At 36.6% G+C, this 22,530-nt stretch overlaps 1 protein-coding gene across 2 annotated transcripts in view; it reads left to right on the top strand.

Annotated features, from left to right (window-relative positions):
- Positions 1-22,530, top strand: part of PDE4D (phosphodiesterase 4D) — a 651,373-nt gene that overhangs the window by 190,241 nt on the left and 438,602 nt on the right. Inside the window, exon 1 of one of the 2 annotated variants that reach the window (XM_035310824.1) lies at positions 11,717-12,231. The exons of the other annotated variant lie outside the window; for it this stretch is intronic. Within the exon in view, the coding sequence (XP_035166715.1) occupies positions 11,822-12,231 (410 nt within the window). The 5' untranslated portion in view covers positions 11,717-11,821. Of the gene's footprint in view, positions 1-11,716; positions 12,232-22,530 lie in introns of those variants that run through there. 2 annotated transcript variants of the gene reach the window in all.

Here is a 22,530-nt window from a genome sequence, read left to right as displayed (position 1 = left end):
CACATTGTCCCAAAAGAAATGCTAATTTCTGATTCTACTATTGTCTCTGTTGATGGGTTAGAGGGGAAATAGAGTAACTGTGCTTTACTGAATGCTGATCTACGAGAGATGCAGATGGGAAAGGTTTCCAAGGTTCTCTTCTGTGTGCTTGCAGCCTTGGATAGTCACTATCTGACTGTCATCCTTATAGGGGTTATAAACCCTGCAAATATCAAGCAGAATCAGTTTCTATTTTCTAAGGGAGTAAAAAGTAGTTTTCAATCATTTAGTCTTTCTCTGTTTCTTTTTACTTGTAAATGCTGGTGAGAGGAAAGAAGATTGAAGAGAACTATGTGAGTGCTAGCTGGAGTGATAAGATAGGATCAAAGCATTCTACCATTTCTGTTAAAGAAGCTTGGAAAACACTGCATTTTACTGTGCAAACAATTGCCTATGAGATCTTTCAGATTTGTCTCTGGAGGGCAGTACATTCTTTATGCAAGTGATTCACTTGATAAATGTGAAAGAATTTTCAGCCAATGAATTTCATATTTTCAGAGCATAACTAAAACTGATATATTATACAGGCTACAGGCAAATATTGCAGTTCAAATAACATTCACTTGTAGCACAAATAGGAGCTGAACAATCCAGCTTTAAATGAAGACTAGTGATTTTAATTGGAGGACTATCAAACCAAAATGAACTAACTTTAGTAAATAAAGCCGTTAATATCACCAGGATATTTTCTGCAAGTACGAGATACATAGGTAACAAGTGACAATTTTGATAAATAAGACCGTAGAACTGTTTATTATATCTCAAGTTAATATCCTTCAATAAAGGTATTTACTTTGGAGAGTTACAGATGGGAAAATAAATTGGTAATAGTCACACTCACTTACCCACATTAATGAATGCTTCTTTCTCCTCTACCCTCCATTTAAATAATAAACAATCTAGTGACATGTCAAATTACATTTTACTATTCAAACTGTTATTAATATTTTTGATTCATGAAAAGCTGGTAATTAAGAAACCTTTTACTGGAAGTATCAATTTTAGGAAAATTTACATCTATATGATTTATTTGTTTAAAAATCCTTTATTGGAAAACTGATTGATACAGATTCCTAACTTTCTAATTAAAAATAATAAAAAAAAGATTTCTGGTATGTTAGAGATTTCAATATTTTATTTTTTTTTTTCAATGCATTATGTTTTTAAATTTTAGTCTGAGTGTGACAAAATTAGTATTAGGTACATGTTGATCAAGCTGTATAATATCTGTCTGATAATCTTATACTGGAGAATGTAATTTTTTTGGATGCTTTTTCCAAGAAGTAAATGAGCTCTATTAGTCATTCTAGCAGTGGTAGATAGATCTATTATTTTACCAAATAAATAAAAATAAAAAGAATTACAGAAATATTTTAGGAGGCTTTGAGAGCAATTAATTGCTATCTATTGGTATGAACCTTTCCATTCATTTCCATTCAGTCAGCTGAATTACCTATTGACCTCAGCCTGCAAAGTCACTCTTTTATAGATCGTTATAAAAGCTTTTTCACTTTTACTTTCTATCTTACTGGATAAAGTTGAGGAAAACTTTTAAAGCATATGTGAGAGTGTTGAGGAATATGGGGATATTGAGAGAAAAGTGTCAAATTAAAGCACAGATCCATCAAGGTTAGTCCCCTCAAAAATACCGGTTCATTTGAAACACTGGAATATGTAGTAGCCTTCTTTGTCTCTTCTAGACAATTTAAACAGAAAAAAAAAAAAAAAAAAAAAAAGTATAATGTGTGAAGTTGTTGAGTAATTCAAACCCTTGTTAGAAATTATGAAACTAAGATAATAATTAGAAAGTCTCAGATGTGATTTGACTAATATAAAACATCCAAAGAATTCTGATGTGTAGTTCTGAAAAAAAAAAAATATTTTCCAGCTTTTTCCAAAGGCACAGTCTTTACAAATTATAATGTGAATGTTGTCCTTGAATTTTATGGAACCGTATTGAAGAGACTGGTGAAAATTTGAAATTGTGCAAAACTCACCTGACTTGGATTCTGGTTAAGCACTCTAGTTCTTTTTATAATATTCTTTTTTTTTTTTTTTCTTTTTTTTTTTTTCTTTTTTTTTCCTAATGTTTATTAATCTGATATGATTTTATGATTTTTCACTGAGAACTGAGTGAAACTAGGTTTGAATGAAGTTTGCTTTTAACTTGTAGGCTTTCCTGTTTGTTGGAGTAAAACTAAGAGATTTTAATGCTGTGCAAGTCTTACAGAAATGAAGTACTCCTAAACTCCTGCAAACTGAAATCATTATGATTCATCAAGTGTACACTTAATGAAATATCATGGATGCCACCTGTGTCCCTCTGCTTGAAGTGAGCAGATCAATCATTCAACTGATAAAGTGGAAAATAAATTGGAGATAAAGGATAAGTATCTTTTTTCTTCAGACCTTGTTCAGAATGGGCTAGACTCCCACCTTATGATTTTTCCAGATCAGTGGATGCTGTGTAGTTGTATTATTCAGGAACAACTTTAGAAACAAAGTTTGAATCAAATTAGTGCTGGTCCTTATTACTATAGAGGGAAGAGCCTTCCTCCGGGATTCTGCTTCATTTAACCTGCTGCTGTAGGTACAGTGTAGAAGATGAGGAAGTGGGAACAGCACTAACTGTGCTTAATCCCTCCTCTCCTGCTTTTCTGCTATACAGCTGGGAAGGTAATAACGTGCTGCTGCTTCCTCCTCCAGCTGCAATCCAGGCAGGCAGGGGAATGTTTTTAAAATCTGCCCCTTTTAAGGTACAGTAATTATATAGCACTAGCAAGAATGTAGCTGATGATTTTTAGGATGCTTCTGAAATAGACTTAGCCTTTACTCATTACTCCAAGTAGGAGGTTATTGAAATTGTTATTTTAGTGGGAGAAAAATGCCTTTCATCTCAGTCAACTCAGCTTTTCATCAGTAGAGCTCAGCATCAAACTGGGGGTGTCAAAGCTAAAGCTATGTCTGTCCATGTACCTGTATCAAACACACAGTTCTTACCTACTGCTTAGATTTTAAATCACCTGTGTGAGAGAAGATGACTTTGTGTTAAGGGTATATCTCTTCTGCGTGGCTAGACTGTGATGAATATTTTTCACATGACTGAATTCAGTATTTTAGTATAGAGAACAGGAATATAATATATTTAGAAAGTTTATGCTCTTGCAATGGAGATTTTGGTATGTTCAAAGAAACATCCTTCTAGCATACACGCTCTCTATAAAAGGTAAAAACTGTATTCACAAGGAACTGTAAGGTCTGGGTTTGTATTCAGATTTTAAAAGCCATGTAGTCTGTATAGGAGTAAGTATACTAAAGGATCTGATTTATATTTTACCTTACACTAGAAATTTGGTATTTATACCACACACATTTGAAGAAAAGTGGATCTTTGGCTTAATTGTGATTTAACATGGGGAAGGTTTAACAATAATCAAAAATGTCTTATGCAGGGTTATACATTAAGCATTTTAAGTATGCTTAAGTATGAAAGGCACTGGATTAGATAGCCAGTGAAATTATTAATTTTATGTTTGTTTGTTTCCAAAATGGAAAGTGTTATTGCTCACTAACAAACTGTATCAAAAATGGAAGTCCTCACAGAGCTAACTGTTGAAAAATCTGTCTGTGAAGTGGAAAACCAGCATTCCTAATAGGTGATATGTCAAATGGGTATAATTATATAGTTTTAGATTAATCCTCCTTTTATCATGTTAATAGTGATTTTAGTAGAATTTAATTATGGAGTCACTCCATAATTCACAGAAGACATTCAACAAAAAAAGACTATTGATTTTTAATTTCTCTCTGCAAGTGAATTTCAAAATGTATGTTGAAACAGAGGTATTGCTCTTACCATAACGGCCCCTTTGTTTGTAGTTGTAAATAAGCACGTGATTGTATAAATGTGTTTTGCAAGTAGACTGTGTGAGATTTATAAGGGTATGTTCTTGTAATACTTTCTTTTGCTATGATTTGTATTTCTACGTCTAACAACATCTTTTATATTTAATCACTCCTTTACTTTTTAAAGCACTCAATTTTTTCCTCTTTAATAATTCATGTTTTCAATTGATTTATAGAATGATGACCTACTGAATTCATTTTCCATTGCCAGCAGCAGGAATGTGTTTCAGTTTCATGAGTCACACATGATAAAAAAGGTCCTGATATGAACAGTTAATGACTGTCCACTGCATCCAAAATTCAAGCTTATTGGACTTAAAAGAACTCACTGACACTTTACGTTTCTATCTAAAACATGGTGCAGTTTCTTACATGCCATTGTGATGAATTACGGCAGGATTAATGTCAGTGCTATAGTCAGTGGTAAATACCACTAAACAAAATTTGCCATCTTCCAGCCTGGGTGTTTTAGCATTTGTTCAGTTCTTGCACAGACAGTGCAGGTGAGTTTCTCTTTATTCTCACATTAAACAAGGCATTTAAACTATTGCAGAAGTAACTTTGTCATGAAATGAGTAGATATTATTAGTTTCCTAATTAAATTTCTGAATGTTTTCTTTCCTGAAGAGATGATATTTGTTACATCCTTGATATGTTCACCTTCAAGGTTACATTTTTATCTTAATTTTGAATAACTTCTATTGCACTTCAAAAACATGATTCCCATATATTCAGGCCAAAACTAAAATAGAGTGGTTTGTAAGGGCTGCATGTCATTACAAGACTAGGAAATGGAGAGAAAAATAGGCTGTCCCCAATAATTTTCTGTATGTCAAAATTGCTTATCTTCACTGTAGTGTCATCCTAGATATCTGTTGAGAATTGCAGTGCCATTCCGCATTCAGAGTAAAAGATGCAACAGTTTATCTACTAGACTGTAACTGCTATTAACATAAGCTGAATAAAACCTTTAAGATATGGTTAAAATTTTTGTAAACAAAGATATGAAAACAAACAAAATCACTACCTTCGGAACACTATTCTTTTTCCAAGAATTTCTTGAAAGCAAAGCTATGTTTTATAAAGAGATGTGAAAGGTTAAGAATCCTAACTAACAGAAAACGGTGTTTTCAGGTGATGTAACAAGTTGCATTTTATTTTATGGACATCTGTGTGTTCTGGTGTGATTCATACAGAGAGCTCTGAGATGCTAATACAAGGCTAAGAGGTAGGTACGGCTGGAGCAGTACTTCTCATATTCAAGCCTCAGCTCACCAGGGAGGTTCCCATCTCCTGTAAGGAGGCTCAGGCAAGTTCCAGGAAAATGGAAAAAGAAATGTATTTTTCTAAATCATTTTCAGATACAACTCTCAAATGTAGAATGTTCTATTGCTATTGAGACTTCAGCAGACTTAATACTTTTGAGAATTCTGTTGTGAAATAAGCCAGGGAAGCAAGAAAAAAATTTGCCTTGAACTACATATTGGATATCTTGTCAACAAGTTTTTTTATTTAATTTTTTTTTTGTTGCTGTTCGTGTTTTGTTGTTGTTGTTGTTGTTGATGATGATGTTGTTTAGATAAAGTTGCTATGTCTCTTTTACAGCGTGTTTTGCAGGGAAGTGTAAATATTCCCTAAAAGTGTATAAAAATGCATGAAAGTGGAAATATAAGTGTAAATGGAACAAAATGTTCTGGCAGTGGCTTGTCACACTGGTCTATTAAACAACTGGTCATACACTTCTTTTTTTAAAATGCAAATATAAGCATTATTAGGGGACTGGAGTAACAGTCATGTACTTAATTATAACTGAACTTTCACCCTAATACTATGGAGTGTCTAGTGCCCTCTATTTCAGTTTCTACTTCTGTAAAATACAGGTAGCAATATCCTATTTGCATTTTGGGATGAAATGCGTGAAAACCACTATGCAAATGCAAAACCCCAATATTCTTAGTAACATAATACCATTACTAATTGCAAAATAGATATATACATGGAATAAAGCAATGCTATAATAACCATGCAACTTTTACAATATAAATTCCTTGTTATTACTCTTCCTTATTATAAAACATATTTAAATGAAACCTGTGTCAACCTGTATTGAATAGGGGCATGGGCATAGACTGATCTGGCTTTGTGAGATCCAGGTCTTATCCATCCTTTGCACTGGAGTTGCCATCTCTGTGATCAGTTAGCTTGAGTGTTAGCTTGAGTATTAGCTTGTCTGGATGAGAGGTTTTTTAGGGTGTACCTTTTCACATATTTGAGTGAGATGCTGGTCAGAAAAACCATTTAATCAACATAACCAATGAAGAGGTGATATGCAGTTTGGGGAGAGAAAGATAGCCTGGGCCAGCTAATGTGGATGTACTGCATCCAGGATAATTTTTCTGATCATCCTGTGGAAATCCTGTTCAGAGAAAATCAGTCTTTGTATGTGGAATGTCAGAGAAGTTTTTGAAGCATCCCAAGTAGAGGAGCAAATAATACTTCTAAAGAGAGAAAATCCAGATGTCCTGAGCTACGTTTAGCTTGGCATGTTTTAACTAGATCTAATCTTCATTCTCTGTATCGGCCTCCTACTAGCCTCTGAAAGCAAACATGAATCTCCCAGACATAGTTATGCAGAAATAGGGATTTTAGGCAACCAATTAGAAAGAAAAACATTGGGTTATAACTATATTTTTGGTGAAAGCTTTTATCTGATGGGTTTTGTGAGAGAACAGTTTGTATTGGCCATTTTTCTTTTGCTCTTTCTCTCTCTAACTTGGATAATTCCAATTTTCTACCAATCTTAAAAATGAAAACATTAGCAAGAGTGTATTAGCATACTTATTAAAAAAAAGAGAGAGAGAGAGAGAGAAAGCTTGTGTTCATACTCATTGTATGCTGCTTTTTTTTTTTTTTTTTTTTTTTTTTTTACAAAACCTAAAGATTTTGGTCTAAAGATTTACAACGCCTGAAAATACATATTCATATATTATTAGCTTCATTCTTGAATGCTGATATTCCAGTAAAATTTTAAAAAGAGATTTAGAATGTGGAATAGTGCTAGAAATTCTCCTCTATCCTCCAACAACTACTGCTCCTTACTGAAAATATTTAAAAAATAATAATTAAAAACAACAGACAAACAAAATTGTATTGTCTTCTATGTGGAGCTGAGAGTTGTATCACTCCAATAGAAATTTAAAATAACTTTGTACCCTGGCCATTGGTACAAAGAGTTTTATGTAAGAGTTTATGAGAGTTTTATGTAAGAGTTTATGTAAAATAAAGGGTTTGCCGTTATAGGATGCATGTGTAGCATTTCATTTATGTGGTGCCATGATTCAAGGATCTGTTAAGTCAGTCAGTAAAAATTCCTACTTTAATGAGGCTACCAACAAAATGTGTCTTAAAAAGTCAAGCCTTCCATCATAGCTTGTTAGCAAATTCGGAACTGTTTTCTTCTTATCTGGACAATCTTGAAATTCATAGAATTGTTAGGTTAGACAAATTCTGCAGAGTTAATAGAAATCAGGACGTCAGTAAAAGTTAAGGTGGTCTGTTTTTACAGCCCTGCTATTTTAAACAATTTTTGAAGAACTATTGCATTTATTTCACTGCCAGAAACTTGGTTATTATTTTCTGTTTTGGCAATTATTGTCACTACAAATAAGAATTAATTTACCCAGCAGCTGAAGCTGATCCCAAATGCTACATGGCAATGTAAAATTAAGGCTTTAGCCAGACACATGTTTCAGTGGTCAAGCAAACTCAAAAGGTTTCCCTCCATGTGTTCAAGTATCATCATGCCATCATTACTTGGGCCAGGCTGTTTCAACAACCTGTGAAAAAAAGCAGTTCAGTGATCTGGCCTACAGCATGCTTGTGCATAGTTTTCTGCCACAGCTGAGGAGGTGAGGGTTTGCTGCATATAAAGATTTACAGGTGGAAGAGGAAAGATCTCAGGCTGTCTTGACCACTGATGCCAGTCATCTCTCTCCAACAACATTGCCTTGCAGTCTGATCTTTACTTCAAGCACATGGTAATCATCAGTATTTCACTTGGGTGTCTTTCTGTAGCATTACTACAGAAAAAAAATGTAGGATGTGCTTCAAAGTAGACAAAAAGATAATTCATTCTTAATGCAATCCACTAAATCAATCACTATCAGCATAAGATTTAACAGGTCAAAGCTGGATTTTCTAATAATCTGTTAATTTTAAATTGCCAGTCTCTTAAGCCTGATTAGAATTACATATTAAATTGCATTTTAAAAATAGTATTTGTCATTATAGATTAAGATTACAGTTTCTGGAAGCAGTGACAGAAAGTAATGGCATTGACAAATTATTTTATATTTTGTATCAAAATATTCTTTAAGATTGACAGCATACTTTTTTCTTAACCAGAGTGTGAGTAAGAAGGAACAAGCAAGTGCAGTAGGCTGAAATGAAGAAAATCAGGAAACTAATTATGGACTAGAAAGCTATTATTATACTGATTAAATATAAAAATTTAATATTAAATATAAATCAATCTTTGCACATCAAAACTGAAAGTTGTCCCATGTGGCATATGCGAAGAACTGGGTTAGTCCTAGTTAGAATTCAGAATTAATCTTAATTAATACTGAATTAAAAAGGGTCCATTTGTAATATGTTGTGACTATCCATGTGTCTAATAGGTTCTTTTCTTCCAATCTCAGGAGAAAAGCCAATAAAAATAGCAGAGATGGTCTCTTAACAAAATTGTCTGTCAGCAAACCTATCTCAGCTTACATGATCATATACACTAACACACTTTACGCTCCTAGTACAAATTCAAACAAGGTAGCCTGGTGAAAATATATCTAATTTTATGCAAATCTCATTGGCATGAAGTTACAGGACAGTTTCTGTACAGGAATAAAAACAACAAAACACAAAAAGAAAAACAAATAAACAAAAACAACCAACAACAACAAACACACACACACAAAAAAAAAAAACACTTAATTTCCTTCCCCAGAAATCAGATATTTTGTGTGAAAAAGACTCTTGTACTTTTATAGATGAATTCTGATGCAGTACTACTTGCAAAAGTTCTGGCAGTGTAATATAGATAAGCTTGTACATCTACTACTGCTATTCCTGTGTTTCTCACAGCAAATATTTTTATTTGAATGGGCATTATGCTTTGATTATCTGCCAAGCTGGTCTTCAAAACTTTAGATGTACTCTGAAAATATTGGATTGAATGGTGAATATCAGAACTTATGCCCTTATAAATTCAAATATAAGATCAAATTAGACTGACCAAAAGGGCAATGGCCAGTGTGATAATGAGGCTTCTGTTTGTCATTTGTGGAAAGCAATGGTGGTTAAGAGAGGTCCCTGACAGGTGGGAGAAAAGGTTAGTGCTACATCGATCCATAAGAAGGACAAGGAGGAATAGTGAAGTACTATATACAGCCTCACCTTAGTTGCTGTGGTCCTGCCACATCTCCTCTTAATCTTCTTCCAGATGTAAAAGACCTGAAGATAGTGAAGACTACTCAACATATAGATGTACCAAGGACAAATAATGTTTGATCAAATTTACTGCCTTCTATGATGAAAAGACAAATGTGCAGAGAAAGAGAGGACAGTGGATGTAGCATGTTCCATTTCTGAAGGCTTCTGAAATAATCCCCCAAAACGCTCATGTTTGGAAACTGAGGAATTCTGGTATGGGTGAACAGACTGTACAGCGGGATCAAAGGCTGGAGAATGATGGCTCAATGTCTGGCTGACAGCTGGTAATGAGCTTATTGCCATGGGAGTGGATACAGGAGCTGAAATGCTGAGAGCACAGGAGAGGGCTACCAGTATGGTGAGAGCCTAGAGCTCAGTGAGGAGTGCTTGAGGGAGCTAATTTGTTTAGTCCTCCATGTTGCAGGGGAAGGCCATCTAATAGCAGCCTACAGCTACTTGAAGGGTAGCTGCAAAAGACATTAAATCTGAACTCTTCTTGACAGTGGCATGCTGTATAATGAGGGGTGAGGGGCAAGGGTCCCTAATTGAGATGTTCAGGTTGAAGATCAGGAAAATCTTCCTCAGGAATGTGGTGCAGCATTGGAGCAGGTTATCCATGGAGGCCAGAGAATGTCTGTTGGAGGATCTTTGTTGGAATTTTTTGTTTTTGGAGGTTTCTGAGCCTGAGACAATGCCATGGCAGATGTGATCTGGTATTGCTGATAGTCCCATTTTGAGTGGGTCTAAAATTGGCTGGGTAGGCCTAAAGTTCTTAGTGTAGGATGGAAGAAATGAGGGCATGATGTATGATCAGCAGGATTACCTAGGAAAAATACTCTTGGCTTGGAAAACTGCAGACCTGGAGTTTTGTTGAACAGAAATTGGGATGTTCATCTTCAGCAGGTGATTTTAGCTCTGTGTGTCTGAGATGGAGAATGGAAAAATGCATCAACACCTCAAACAGTTGATATGGGTGTAAGTTTCCATTTGTAAGAAATTAAGAAATTTAGTAAGAAAATTGTGAGATTTGGAATGGTTACAAATCTATGATGGAATGGGAATAAGGAGGGTAAGGCCTATTTTGTGACAGAGGAGGTAGAAATTGTACATGGAGCTAATCAGAGCAGTCTTTTGAGTAGATGAATGCTGATAGGAAGAAAACACATGTTTTAGTATAGATACTGAAAGAAATAGATTTTTGTGGGGCCTTCTTCCTTTGTATGGATATTATGGCAAACAGAATAGAAAGACTTGACAAATACCTATTAACAGTGTTCAAATGAAAACCTGCATGTTTCTCTTTCATGTTTTGTCAGGAGTGTAGCGGTTATATTTTTATTGTGAATAAGAACCATGAGGTTCCAGAACATTGCCACTCAGGACAATTATAAATTCCACTTTAAAGAAAAAAATAAAGGAAAAATTTCCTTCAGTTTTGGATTATTCACTCTAGATGAGTGCAAAATAGTTTGAAACCTAAAACTAATTCAGAAAATGCCTTTTAAAGTTCCAGCTTGGTAAATTTTATCTTTAAATATATATATATATATTTCTGTATCAGTTACAACTCCTGAAACTAGTGGTTTATAATGTGAAAGCTTCTCTGTAACAGCAGGCTCAGCATCGCTATAATTAAACATTCCTTGCATTGATTTGCAGCCAGTATTACTCGCAGGAGGGAGGGAGCTTACTCATCGGGGAAGATGGCAGACCAGGGGAAGGTATCAAGTTGGGAAGCAGACGATTTCCGAACCTGATATGCCAAAGACTGAAAGTAGCGTACTGAGAATCGAGGGTGGTGGGAGGAGGAGGAGTTCAGGGAGAGAGAACCCATTTTTAACCCACCGCAAAGTTCCCTCTGAAAGCCGGCGCGAGCAACTTTGCCACCTGCCGTCGCTTTTCGGGAGGAAGCCTCGGCGTCCCCCGGGGGGCACGGGGAGGAGGTGCTGCCGGGCGTTCGCGACATCCCGGTGTCGGTCCCGGTGTCCCTCCCGGTGCCGGTCAGGGCAGCGCTGTGCGCCCCGCTCCCTTCCCAGACTTCTCCCGACTCCGCTCTCCACAGCTCTGCCTCCATCCCTGCTTTAAATACATACGAGAGGGAAGCCAGCCCCCTTTCGTCCTCCTCCTCCTCCTCCTCCTCCTCCCCTCTCTCTTCCCCCGCCTCCCCCCGGGCGGCGGGCAGGGAGCCACAGCCGGGCGAGGGGCGGCGCGGCGCGGCAGGAGCTGTCCAACTTTTCAGCACAGTTTCTCCGCCGCCGCACGGAGCGAGGGGCCGCCGCCGCCCCGTCCCATCCCATCCCTTCCCATCCCTTTTCATCCCTTCCCATCCCGTCCCGTCTCGTGCCGTGCCGTGCCGCCCCGTCCCGTCCCGTCCCGTCGTGCCGCCAGCATGGACGCGGAGCGCGGCGGCGGCTTCCCCGCGCTGCCCAGCGACGGCGCCGGCGGCAGCCTGAAAGCCCCCAAGCATCTGTGGCGGCACGATCAGCACTACCCGCCGCAGCTGCGGCAGCACCACTTCCTCCAGCACCAGCAGCCCCCCGGCACGGCTCCACCGCCGCCTCCTCCTCCTCCTCCTCCGCCGCCGCCACCGCCGCCGCCGCCGCCGCCGCCGATGCCGGCCGCGCCGCGGGGCCGCTGCCTGGCCGGGGCTCGCGTGCGGCACCGCGGCTACTCGGACACGGAGCGGTACCTCTACTGCCGGGCCCTGGACCGCGCCTCCTACGCCGTGGAGACCGGCCACCGGCCCGGCTTGAAGAAATCGCGGATGTCCTGGCCCTCCTCCTTCCAGGGGCTCAGACGGTAGGAGCGGGGCGCCCCCCGCGTGCCTGCCCGCGGGTGGGAAGGGGCGAAGGGCGAACACGTGTGTGGGAGCGGGACCGGGTCTGTGCGGGCAGGGGGCGGCCGGCCAGGGGCTCCCCGCTCCGCTCCGCCCCGGCCCCGCTCCGCTCCGCAGCCTCCCCGGCTGCCCGCGCCCCGCTGGAGCTGCCCGGGGCTCCCCCGGGACCCCCGGCGCCGGTGCCGAGCGGGGAGGACGAGAAATCCGCCTGCCGGATAGGGAGCGCGCTGGGAGGTGGGAGGCAGTCTGGCGCATCCCGGGGCTAGGGTCTTGCTAGTCTGAATGGGTTTAGATGAGAAAATAGGCTAATGGTTTCTTAGCCAAAGGGAGGAGTCCATCATTTACTAGTCTATTGTTCCCTGTTAAATGAGCTGTAGATTTATTTTGCGGTCGGTAGCTCACCGATGCCTATTTTGCTCTTGATGGCCATCAAGAACACCTCTTTTAAAACAAAATTCCACGTTGGAATCAGTAGGGTATTGTATTTGAGCGATCAGTTCGTTATTCCGTCTTCATTTTTAGCAGCTGGAACCACTTCCTTTTAATGGAAAGCCTCACGCTTGTATTTGAATATTAAGCGGACATTGTGAAAAAGGGATTTATGCTGAGGGTGGTGGGCAGCGGGGCAATACTTAATACGCGCTCTGTAGATGTATTATTCCCTGGATAATCAGAATTTTGTGGCATGATACGCTCGGTGAATAAATAATAGAATCCTCTCTGTATGAAGACTGCTTTGTGTGCTTCTGTATTTCACAGTGTATTCTTTGCTAGGGAGCCTTGGCCATAAATCTCAGCAGGACTTACGTGAATATTCTCTGGCACTATTGCTCTATTTCCACCAAATGTTGGCCTCATTTCCACTTTGGACATAATTGAGCAATGAAAGAAGGTTCAGTAATTATAATTTAGAGCTACACTTTCACATCAGTAATCATTAAAATCTGCCTTTTAATATCTTTGGTTTGCAAGCAGCCATTCTGTTGCTACACCTTCGTATCACTTGTGTGAACTCATGCTTGTCCAAAGTTAATGATGTTAATTTTTTCACTGTGTAAGATTTGAAAGAACAAGTCATATGCTTCAAAAATGAACAAATGTTCAATTTAATGCTCTTTTCGATACATTCCTATATCTTTCATAGAAAAAAAAAAAAAAAAAAAAAACACTAGGTGTCTGGGGCTTTTGATTTTTAAGACTGTATTTCAGTTTTCTGAATACAAAGACATTAAATTTTTGTCAATCATAATGGTTGCTTTGAGTACATTCAGTATTTTTTCTGTGACTGTGTAGTAACAAGTCATAGAGGGAAGGGAAAAGTGCACGTATGTTTTTGTTAGGGCTTGGGGAACATTTAAAAAATTTAAGATATAATTCTTATGATGTCCATTAAAATCAAAATTTTAAATTCTCTGTGAACAGTATTTTTTTAATCTTCTTTTTATAAGTGCAACTATGATGTTTTGACAAGACATACTGCTTTAAAATTGGACGGGTCAGTGTTTTTTATTTTATGGAACTGGTAAAACTGCTTCATATGGGCCTCCTTTTTAGAAGTAATGTAGCAAAGTGGAGTGAGGAAGCTTAGTAAAATTGGTGTTCCATGACTTTCTTAGCCAAAATAAAGTCTCACAGTTAAAGATTATGAATGAAATGAAGAGCTATTATATGCAAAAAACAACTGAACTGTGAGAAATTGCTTTATAATATATTCAAGAAATTTCAGGGAAAAAATTGCCTTTCCAGGACTTTAATTTCAAGTTCTGTCATTTTTTATTTTTTTTTTCATTAAAAGCAAAGCAATGTGTCTTCTTAGTATTCTTGTAAAACAAATAACATCCAAAAAAAATCAATACTTTGAAAAAGACACCAGTCCTTCTTGACATAGTTTGTTCCTTTTTCATTGAAAGACTTTTATTATTTCTCCTTTATTTAACCCATTTGTGAGAAGAACATTTTTTAATGGATTCCCCTGAATTTATTATGCCCTACAGTGATAGATTTGTCTTTCAGAAAACCCCAAATTATACTGAATATGAAGGAGTGGGAAAAAATGCTGTATAGAGCTGTAAAAATGGTGTATAGAGCCGTACAGAGAACACATCATGTATTAGGGATAGTATTAAACATCACCGGCTCAAATACAATAAAATGTTATCGGTAGAATTGTTTTTCCAGATTTGTTTTACTTTGCTCTGAAGATCCTAAGTCTTAAAACCTCAATTAAAACCATAATGGAACACTTGAGAAGCCAAATATACAACTTCAAAGTTTATTCTATTTTAAGTACTATAGAAAACTTAAAAAAAAAATACCTAAAAGTTATATTTTTCTGAAGAAATGGGGACAAGGAATTGCATATATTAAGATCAGAGTTAGAACAGATTAGTGTGTATTTATTTTCCATGCTGAAGAGCTAAAATTTAAAAGGCAAAATCGACGAGCAAAAATTCTAAACTGAATTAGTTGAAAAACATGATGCACTTGCAGTTCAGAAAATGAAGTGTTATTCATAAATATTTGAATGCTTCCTCTGGCTCCATATAATCATCACAGTAACTTTGTACACAACTTATTTAGTACAGTGTTGTATTTCTTTCAAGGAATGTAATAGGATTTCATTACACAGTCCAACGTCTTTCGCTTAAAGTCAAGATTATTTCTGTCTTGTCAAACCAGGAAGAGCTTTTAATTCATATACACAAGAGTTACAAAAAAGCCAAGAGAGTAAAGAAGACAGCTGGGATCATGTGGGATCTTTTATTCTTTTTTGTCATTTTGTTATTGTCTGGTCTTGGGTAAGTCAACTAATCTTGCTGTGGCACTTTTTCTCATATGTAAAATATTAAAATATAAACAGAAATGGAGTCATTACAGATTAACTTAAAGTTTTCTTTTTTTTTTTTTTTTTTTTTTTTTTAGATGATAGTCTAGAAGATACTATGTAATCATAAATAGTACAATATTACCGTTGGAAAATAAATACTCCAACTCAAATAATTGTCCAATTAATAACACAAAAATACTGAGTATGATAAATGGAGCTCATATTCTGGTTATCTTTAAAAATTTAATGTATCTTTACTTTCTTCTCATATAACAATCATTGTATGGTCTATATGCAGAGTTTAGCTGTTCTACAAAAAAAAAAAAAAAAAAAAAAAAAAAAAATAGCATTTTTAGAGGCCATTAGTCATATGTCAATTAAATCATCTTGCTATGTTGTCTTGCTGTGTTCTATTTTTCACTACTGAAATTTCAGCGAGGAAAAAATAGAAAAGAAATACTGTAGGTCCTAATTCCACTATGGAATTCCCCAAGATGTGTCCTTAAGATACATCCTAATCTCTTAGACCTGTGGCTTCTCTCAGATTTTGCAGACTATTGTTTCTTTAGAATACACAGATGCTCTGTAAATTTTATCTGAAATGAATCACAGGTCTAGGTTTCTTCATGAAACCAAATTTTCATCTGTATTTATACATAAGCAACTGCAGAAAAGTACGGAGACATTTGCCTTTGCAATCCAGTGATCCTGGTGCTTGTTCCCCAGTAGTGTCTGTTTTAGAATTATACTTTCATAAGTGGCCGTAACAATTGTTGCTGTCAAGGAAAACTATTTTCTTTGCCTTTTCCTTTGTTGTGCAGGACTAGGTCTAACCAGATATCATCATTGCTGCATTGCTTACTTACTTGAGATGTCCAAAGTATCTTTTATTTTTTTATTTTTTATTTTTTATTTTTTTCCTTAAAGCACCATTCTTGTCCTTGTACCACTCAATAAAGGGTCAAGAAACCAAAATAACATCCAAGGCTGAATGCAGTGTAATAGTATTTCAGTGGTGCAGAGGCTTTATTCTCTGTTAAGAGAAGAAAGGAGGTTTACACGTTAGTTTCTTGACTTTCTGAAGTCTGAGATACTTTATAACACTGTAATCACTACATAAAAGCTTAGTTCCAACAAATATACCAGTTGGAAAAATAATGGTACCTTTGAAAATCCTGGCAAATTCTGTTGTGTGCTTCAATAAAACACACCCTTCTTTCCATTTTAAAAAACGTGCTGTTCTCCTTTTTGGTTAGAAAAGCTGCCCTTGATCTATTATGTCCTAACTAAATCCACACAACCTAAGGTAAAGGAAAATGAGTGTTTTCAAACTTACAGACTAGTAGAAATGTCTCTTTGAATTTAGAAGCAGTCACTAATTAATAATTTTGTTGTTTACTTGTCTGGCAACATTTTATTGCTTTGTTTACTGCTAAGTGGTACTGGCACCAACATGTTACAATAATTGGCATATGTTAACCTTCCCTCAAAGACACAAATAATTTTTACAAGTTAGTAAACATTGTTGGATTAATATTCTTTATGAATTGTCCATAAAGAGAAATTAAACTGGTATCTTATATTTTAAATAAGTGACTATAAGGGCCTTATTTTCACTTCTATTTCAAAAGGCTTACATCTTTAGATTATTGGAGTTGTGTGACCTGTACAATCCAAACAGTGTTCATTCTCATGCTGTTGGAATTAGTAAAAACATAAGCTTTTAAAATTCACATCTACAAATGCATTTTCTAGAATATAAATGCTGCTGCAAATGCATGTTGCCGATTTCCTGATTTAGTAAGTGTAGAAACCTGGTAATTTAGCCAGGCAAGCTCATCATAATCAAGCAGAGATTAATCAGGATTTAAATCCTTTTTATTAAGACATTGCTGTGTAAAGTTCTACTTTAAAGTTGTTAACCTAAGTGCTTAATGTATTTTTCAATGGGAACTATATAATCAGTTTTTGTTCTAGTATTTTAAAAATAGGATTAATATAGTAAAACTATATTAAAAATAGTACTGCTGTCTGTCCAAGAAGTGGGCAAACACCTACAGTGAAAAGGGAGCACACAGTGGTGTGGTGTCAGCTGTGTGGTACTAAGCTAATGTTCTAAGCACCTCTGCTTGGGACACAAAGGTGTATAACTGAGCGTTAATTAAGATGGAATTTTGCATAATACTCTAAAAGAACCTTAGTGAATTTCATATAAAAAAATATCTTGAATTGAATTAAATCATTTTAGCTGCATGGTGCTCCTCTGTAAGAGAAGATTTTGGAGCTAACAGATGACGGGAAAATCTGTGAGATTATGTTGATGTGTTAACAATATAAATGTGAGAGGAACGCATAGGTCCAAAAGCAAGGCAGAACCATTTGACTGCTAAATATGTAGTCTTTGTGGATAAGTTCCAAGACTAATTTTTTTGCTAGAGGAAAGCAAGAGTTTCATGAAGAAAGGGTGTTACACAAACCCCACTCACCTGATGGACAGATTTGAAAGAAAGTTGCTATGTGCAGACATGTGGAATGTTAAGTCTCCTTTGCAAGTTTAACAAGTATGAGGTATAGTGCAGCTCTAGACAAGAAAAACATTGCTTACTAAAAGATTTTATTCTTGCAACTGGAAATGTATCTTATTCCTGAGAACAAGGGTTTTTTTTTGTTTGTTTGTTTGTTTTGTTTTGTTTTTTTGGTAAAATAGTGGATCACCACCCTGTCTGGATGAAATTCAAAGCACTACCTGTAGAGAAACTACATTTAACGGTGCTTGCTTATACTGGATATTGTTTATTAATATTAATCATTTAACCTTTTAATTTTAACAATGTTAACCTTTCGTAGTAGGAATGAAAGTATATAGTTAAGACATTAAATTCTGTTGATGTTTATTTTGAATTTGATGATCCTGTTATCTACATCTCTTCCTTGATATATTAAAGCTTTAAGCTATGAATAGCAAGTGTTACAGTGAGGGGAGCAGTATCTATTGGTTATTAATAGCTTGGAGCTGTCCCGCTGTTGTTCATGTCCCAGATGCTTTTCAGTTTTATCTGTCTCCTCTCCTATGTCTTCCCAATGACTTAATGTCTCCTGCTGTATTATGTTTGTAGAATTTCTGAAGTTGTCCTGAAGATTTCTGACTAATCATTTGGTTTGATATTGCAGATGCTATTACATATAAGTGCCAGTCTAATTTCTGGTTATTCGAAATAGGTCTGCATTATGGTATTACAGTAGAGAGTCTACACAATTATTTGTTGAGTACCTTCTAGGGCATTAAAAAACAAACAAACAACAAAACAAAACAAAACAAAAATACTCACCCACAAACAATGCACCATTGATAAATAAGACAAGATCACATGCCCCGTTAACTTAGAATGTGCGTATAAAAGTGACAGGGATGCAGAAAATCTAAGTACATATGGCGTTACAGAAGCATGGAACCATAGAATAATTGAGGTTGGAAGTGGCCTCTGGAGGCTGTCTGGTCCAACCATTTCTCAAAGCAAGGCTGCTCAGAACAGGTTACTCAGGGCTGTGTCCTCTTGATTTTTGAACACTCTCAAGGATGGAGGTTCCACGAGCTCTCTGGATGGACTGTTTCATTATTTGACTACTTCCTAATAAAGCATTTTTCCCAATATCTAACTGGAATTTCCTATACTTTGACTTGGGTCCTTTGTTTCACATTGTTATCAGGGCACCTCCAAGAGTCTGGCTCTATCTTCTCTGCATCCTCTGATTAAGTATTTGTAGATAACAATAAGGTCTCCCCTTCACCTTTTCTTCCTTAGGGTGAAGGAAGCTCTGTAACTGGCTCTTGTATGTCAGCTCCTACAGTCGCCTGTCTTGGTGGCCTCTAATGGATTTGTATCACTTGCTATGGACAGCATAAGTACTCCAGATGTGGTTTCACAAGTGCTGAATAGCAATTCCATAGGTATAGCAAAAGCCTAGTGCTGGAAGTGTACTTTTCCACTGCTATTCATTAGATACTTCAGTGTAGGAATGACTTAGATGCTTATGAAGCTTAGGTTGCACAGACTGCCCCCTCACTGTTTCCCCTTGTGAGTGACCTGTAGCCTCTCTCTTAAATTTAAGGGAGAGTCAGAGTGAGCAGGGAAAAAAAAAATAAAATCTATCTTCCTATGAAATAGTTTGTTGAGGAATTCAGTATCTCTGAGAGATATTGTGAATATTCCTGCTTTTGTATTCTTGTTCCTCCTTCCACTTTTGCCTAAGCTGATCTAAGGCCATCCAGATCCAAACAAGAAAAATAGACATGGCAGGAATTGTTTGGAACAGTTCCAAGGACAGCCAGCCCTCTCTTCAATTCCAGAGATTAGAATAGTCAGAAAAAATATTTTACATAAGTCCTTGGGTCCAGTACTTGAACCCCTACCTATGCCTTGAGCTAACTTTCTGTTCCTTCTGCTAGGGTTTGGGATGGAGAGTTGTGTGGTATGAATGCCGGTAAGATTGGAGATGACAAAATGGGCCTTGAAACCCAAGTATTGTATTTCCTTTTACTGCTGCTTTTATATCCTACTCCAAAATATGTTCAGAAATTTGGCCTCCCTGGAAAGTAGGGAATTGTTCTTTTGGACCGTACAGTATAGAAAAACTGTTGGGGAACTCATCTCAAACAACGGCAGAAGTCTACAGAGAAAATAAAAGCAACCATCTACCATCTCTGAACTCCAAAAGCTACTAGAAGAGTCCGAGAGCTTCATTCCTACAGGAAAGTAAGTGTATAAAATTAGCATCTGGTCTTTGGCCTAGCATTACATCAGGAAGGTTAATCAAAACAAAATATTAAAAAAAAATATGTAAACTGATATTTGTACGTGTATTTAAACACATACCTTCAGAGACAACAAAAAAGCATTCAGTTACAGGGAAGTAAATCCAACTGCTGAGGTTAGAGTTAAGGGGTAAATTAACAAAATACATTTATATTAAAAATAGCAGATTATTTTAGGAGAATGTAAAGTATTATAAGTCTGTGCTCAAGGGAGCTGCAAATACCTGAGGCAATGTAAATTTGTCCTCCCTTCCTTCCCCTCCCAAAAAAATGTTACAATAGAGGGAAAATAATCTAAGTCAGATTCTGAAACCAAGGAGTAATTGGACGAACACCACTCAGTTATCATAGGTTATGTGTTTTGGGATGAGGTTGTGTTTGCTTTTTTTTTTTTTTTTTTTTTTTTTTTTACAGCAGCTGACCATGACTTTTTAGTTATGAGAGGGAGAGCAACTACTGTTAAAATTACCTTTCAAGTTTTAGATGCATTAAATCAGTAAATGAAACAAACAGTAGTAACCTCCCATCTAATGACAGGATAAAAAGGACTGGTACATGTGTACACATGCGTTAGGTACTGATGCTTATTTCATTTCCCTCTGTCCACTTTATAAACCTTAGATTATCAGCAAGTCACATTTCTTTATGCACCAATGTAATAGGAATTTTTAGACATACTTTGTGCTTGGCTGTGAGAATAAAAACAGCATACACTTAAGACAGCTGTTTTGATGTATGTACATTGTTTATAGGCTTTCCTATATGTGAGGAGAAAAATGCCTCTGTGATACTTAATATTACAGAAATTTTACTAATAATCAATCTTATTTTCATAAGTTAACAGGAAGTAAATACAGAACACCATACAACAGTTATTGAGGTGGTCACCTGAATTTTTGTTTTCCATTAGTGTTGCTTACTACAATACAAAGGAAACTAATAATTTTATCAAATAAAACACTCTGAGGACATTAAGAAGCAAAAATGATAGGATAGCAATGGAGTTTAGCAGACTAAGCCCACCACTACATCTTCACTAAAATTGTCTTCACTAAAATTGTCTTCACTAAAATTGTCTTCACTAGAATGGTCTTGTGTGGTCATCTTTTGATCACTTTCTCATTAGCTTTGATCAATTTCTGACTAGTTTCCTTGAATCCTTACAGAGACTGTTTGACTTTAGTAATTAAATAAATTTACAGTCATGCCTACTGACTAACTTTCCAGCTAATAGGTAAGGTGGTCACCTGGAAAATTTAGATTTTTAATAGGATTGCCAACAAAGTAATTAAGGTGTACAGCAGGAGATAGTTCTGAGCAAAGATGTTTTCCTGGTGTATTTGTCCTAGTTTGATGATGGACTTTTTTCTAACTGCATGGCAATACTGAATCATAATTGGCTTGTAATGCATAGTAGCCCCAAAAGCTTTTCAACAGTACTGGTACCTAATTGGTTATCTTGCACTTGTGCACTTTTTCCCAGTTGTATCTTCTTGCTAATCTTATAATAATAATAATTAGAGATCCAGTACTTCATTGTGCTCATGAAGCATGAAAAATGAATATAATCTTTTTTTTTTTTTTTTTTTTTTTTTTTTAATGTAACTTGTAGTGCAGGGTCAATGGGAAGTCCTATTAGGTTGCTAAATCTTTTGATGCCACATTTAGTGCTGTGCAAACAGCTAGGAGAAAAGGTTGTGAATTGTTAGTCCTATTGAAATAACAAGCAAATATTGATGCTGTAGAAGTGTTATTGTATATAAAAAATAGTACAAAGTGTTGTTTTTCAGTGGTAGGTGCATATTGAAAAAAGCAAGGTAAGGAAGTAACTTAAAGTACCTTTTTTCTTGGCATAAAGTATGCAGTAAATAATTAAATTATTCATTTTAGAATTCTTATGTCTGTTAAATAATGCAGCAGTACAGAATAGTCCACATGAATGGAAACAACTGACTAAGCCTTACCTGGATCACACTCAGAAGCAAAATCATATCAGCAAAGTTTCTGTTGTAAACTTTTTTCTATACACTTCTCCAGAATGTGCATTAAATCTTTTCTGACCTATTTAACTTTTAATGACTATAAATGTAGTTGAAAAAATAATGATTGGATTCAGGAAGAATGGAGTGCAAAATTATAGTAGGAAGAAAATAGTCAGATCTGGCAAGTAATTTTTATATTATTTTAGAAAACCTTGATGCCCCAAGTGTGAATTCTAACATCTGATTCTATCTCTATGCAAAGAACCATTTATCTTTTTTTCAAAGTACATCAACAGTTAGTAGGGCTGAGGAATCTTAAAGTATACTTTGAAACTCAGGTCAGAGAAAAAATCATTAGGATGAATTGGCAGTAATAAAACTTGAAGAATAAAATAATATTACATCTGGAAAGGAGTAGACTGAGACCCCCACATGTGTATTTTCTGCCTTCCAACCATGTAATAGCTTTCACTGGTGCATAAACAGGAAATTAGCTGGGAAATTATACATAAGTAGATGTCAATTAATTTCAATTCATGGAACTTAAATCACTTGATTCTTGCTTTTCACATGTCACCTTTAAGATTATGCATTTTAACCAGGCACCAAATAATGAAGTGCTTCTGCTTCTGCCTCTGGG

Source organism: Oxyura jamaicensis, chromosome Z (assembly GCF_011077185.1).
Source record: "Oxyura jamaicensis isolate SHBP4307 breed ruddy duck chromosome Z, BPBGC_Ojam_1.0, whole genome shotgun sequence".
Lineage (NCBI taxonomy): Eukaryota > Metazoa > Chordata > Aves > Anseriformes > Anatidae > Oxyura > Oxyura jamaicensis.
Note: the sequence above shows the minus strand (reverse complement) of the source record. Positions and strands in the feature narration are given on the sequence as shown.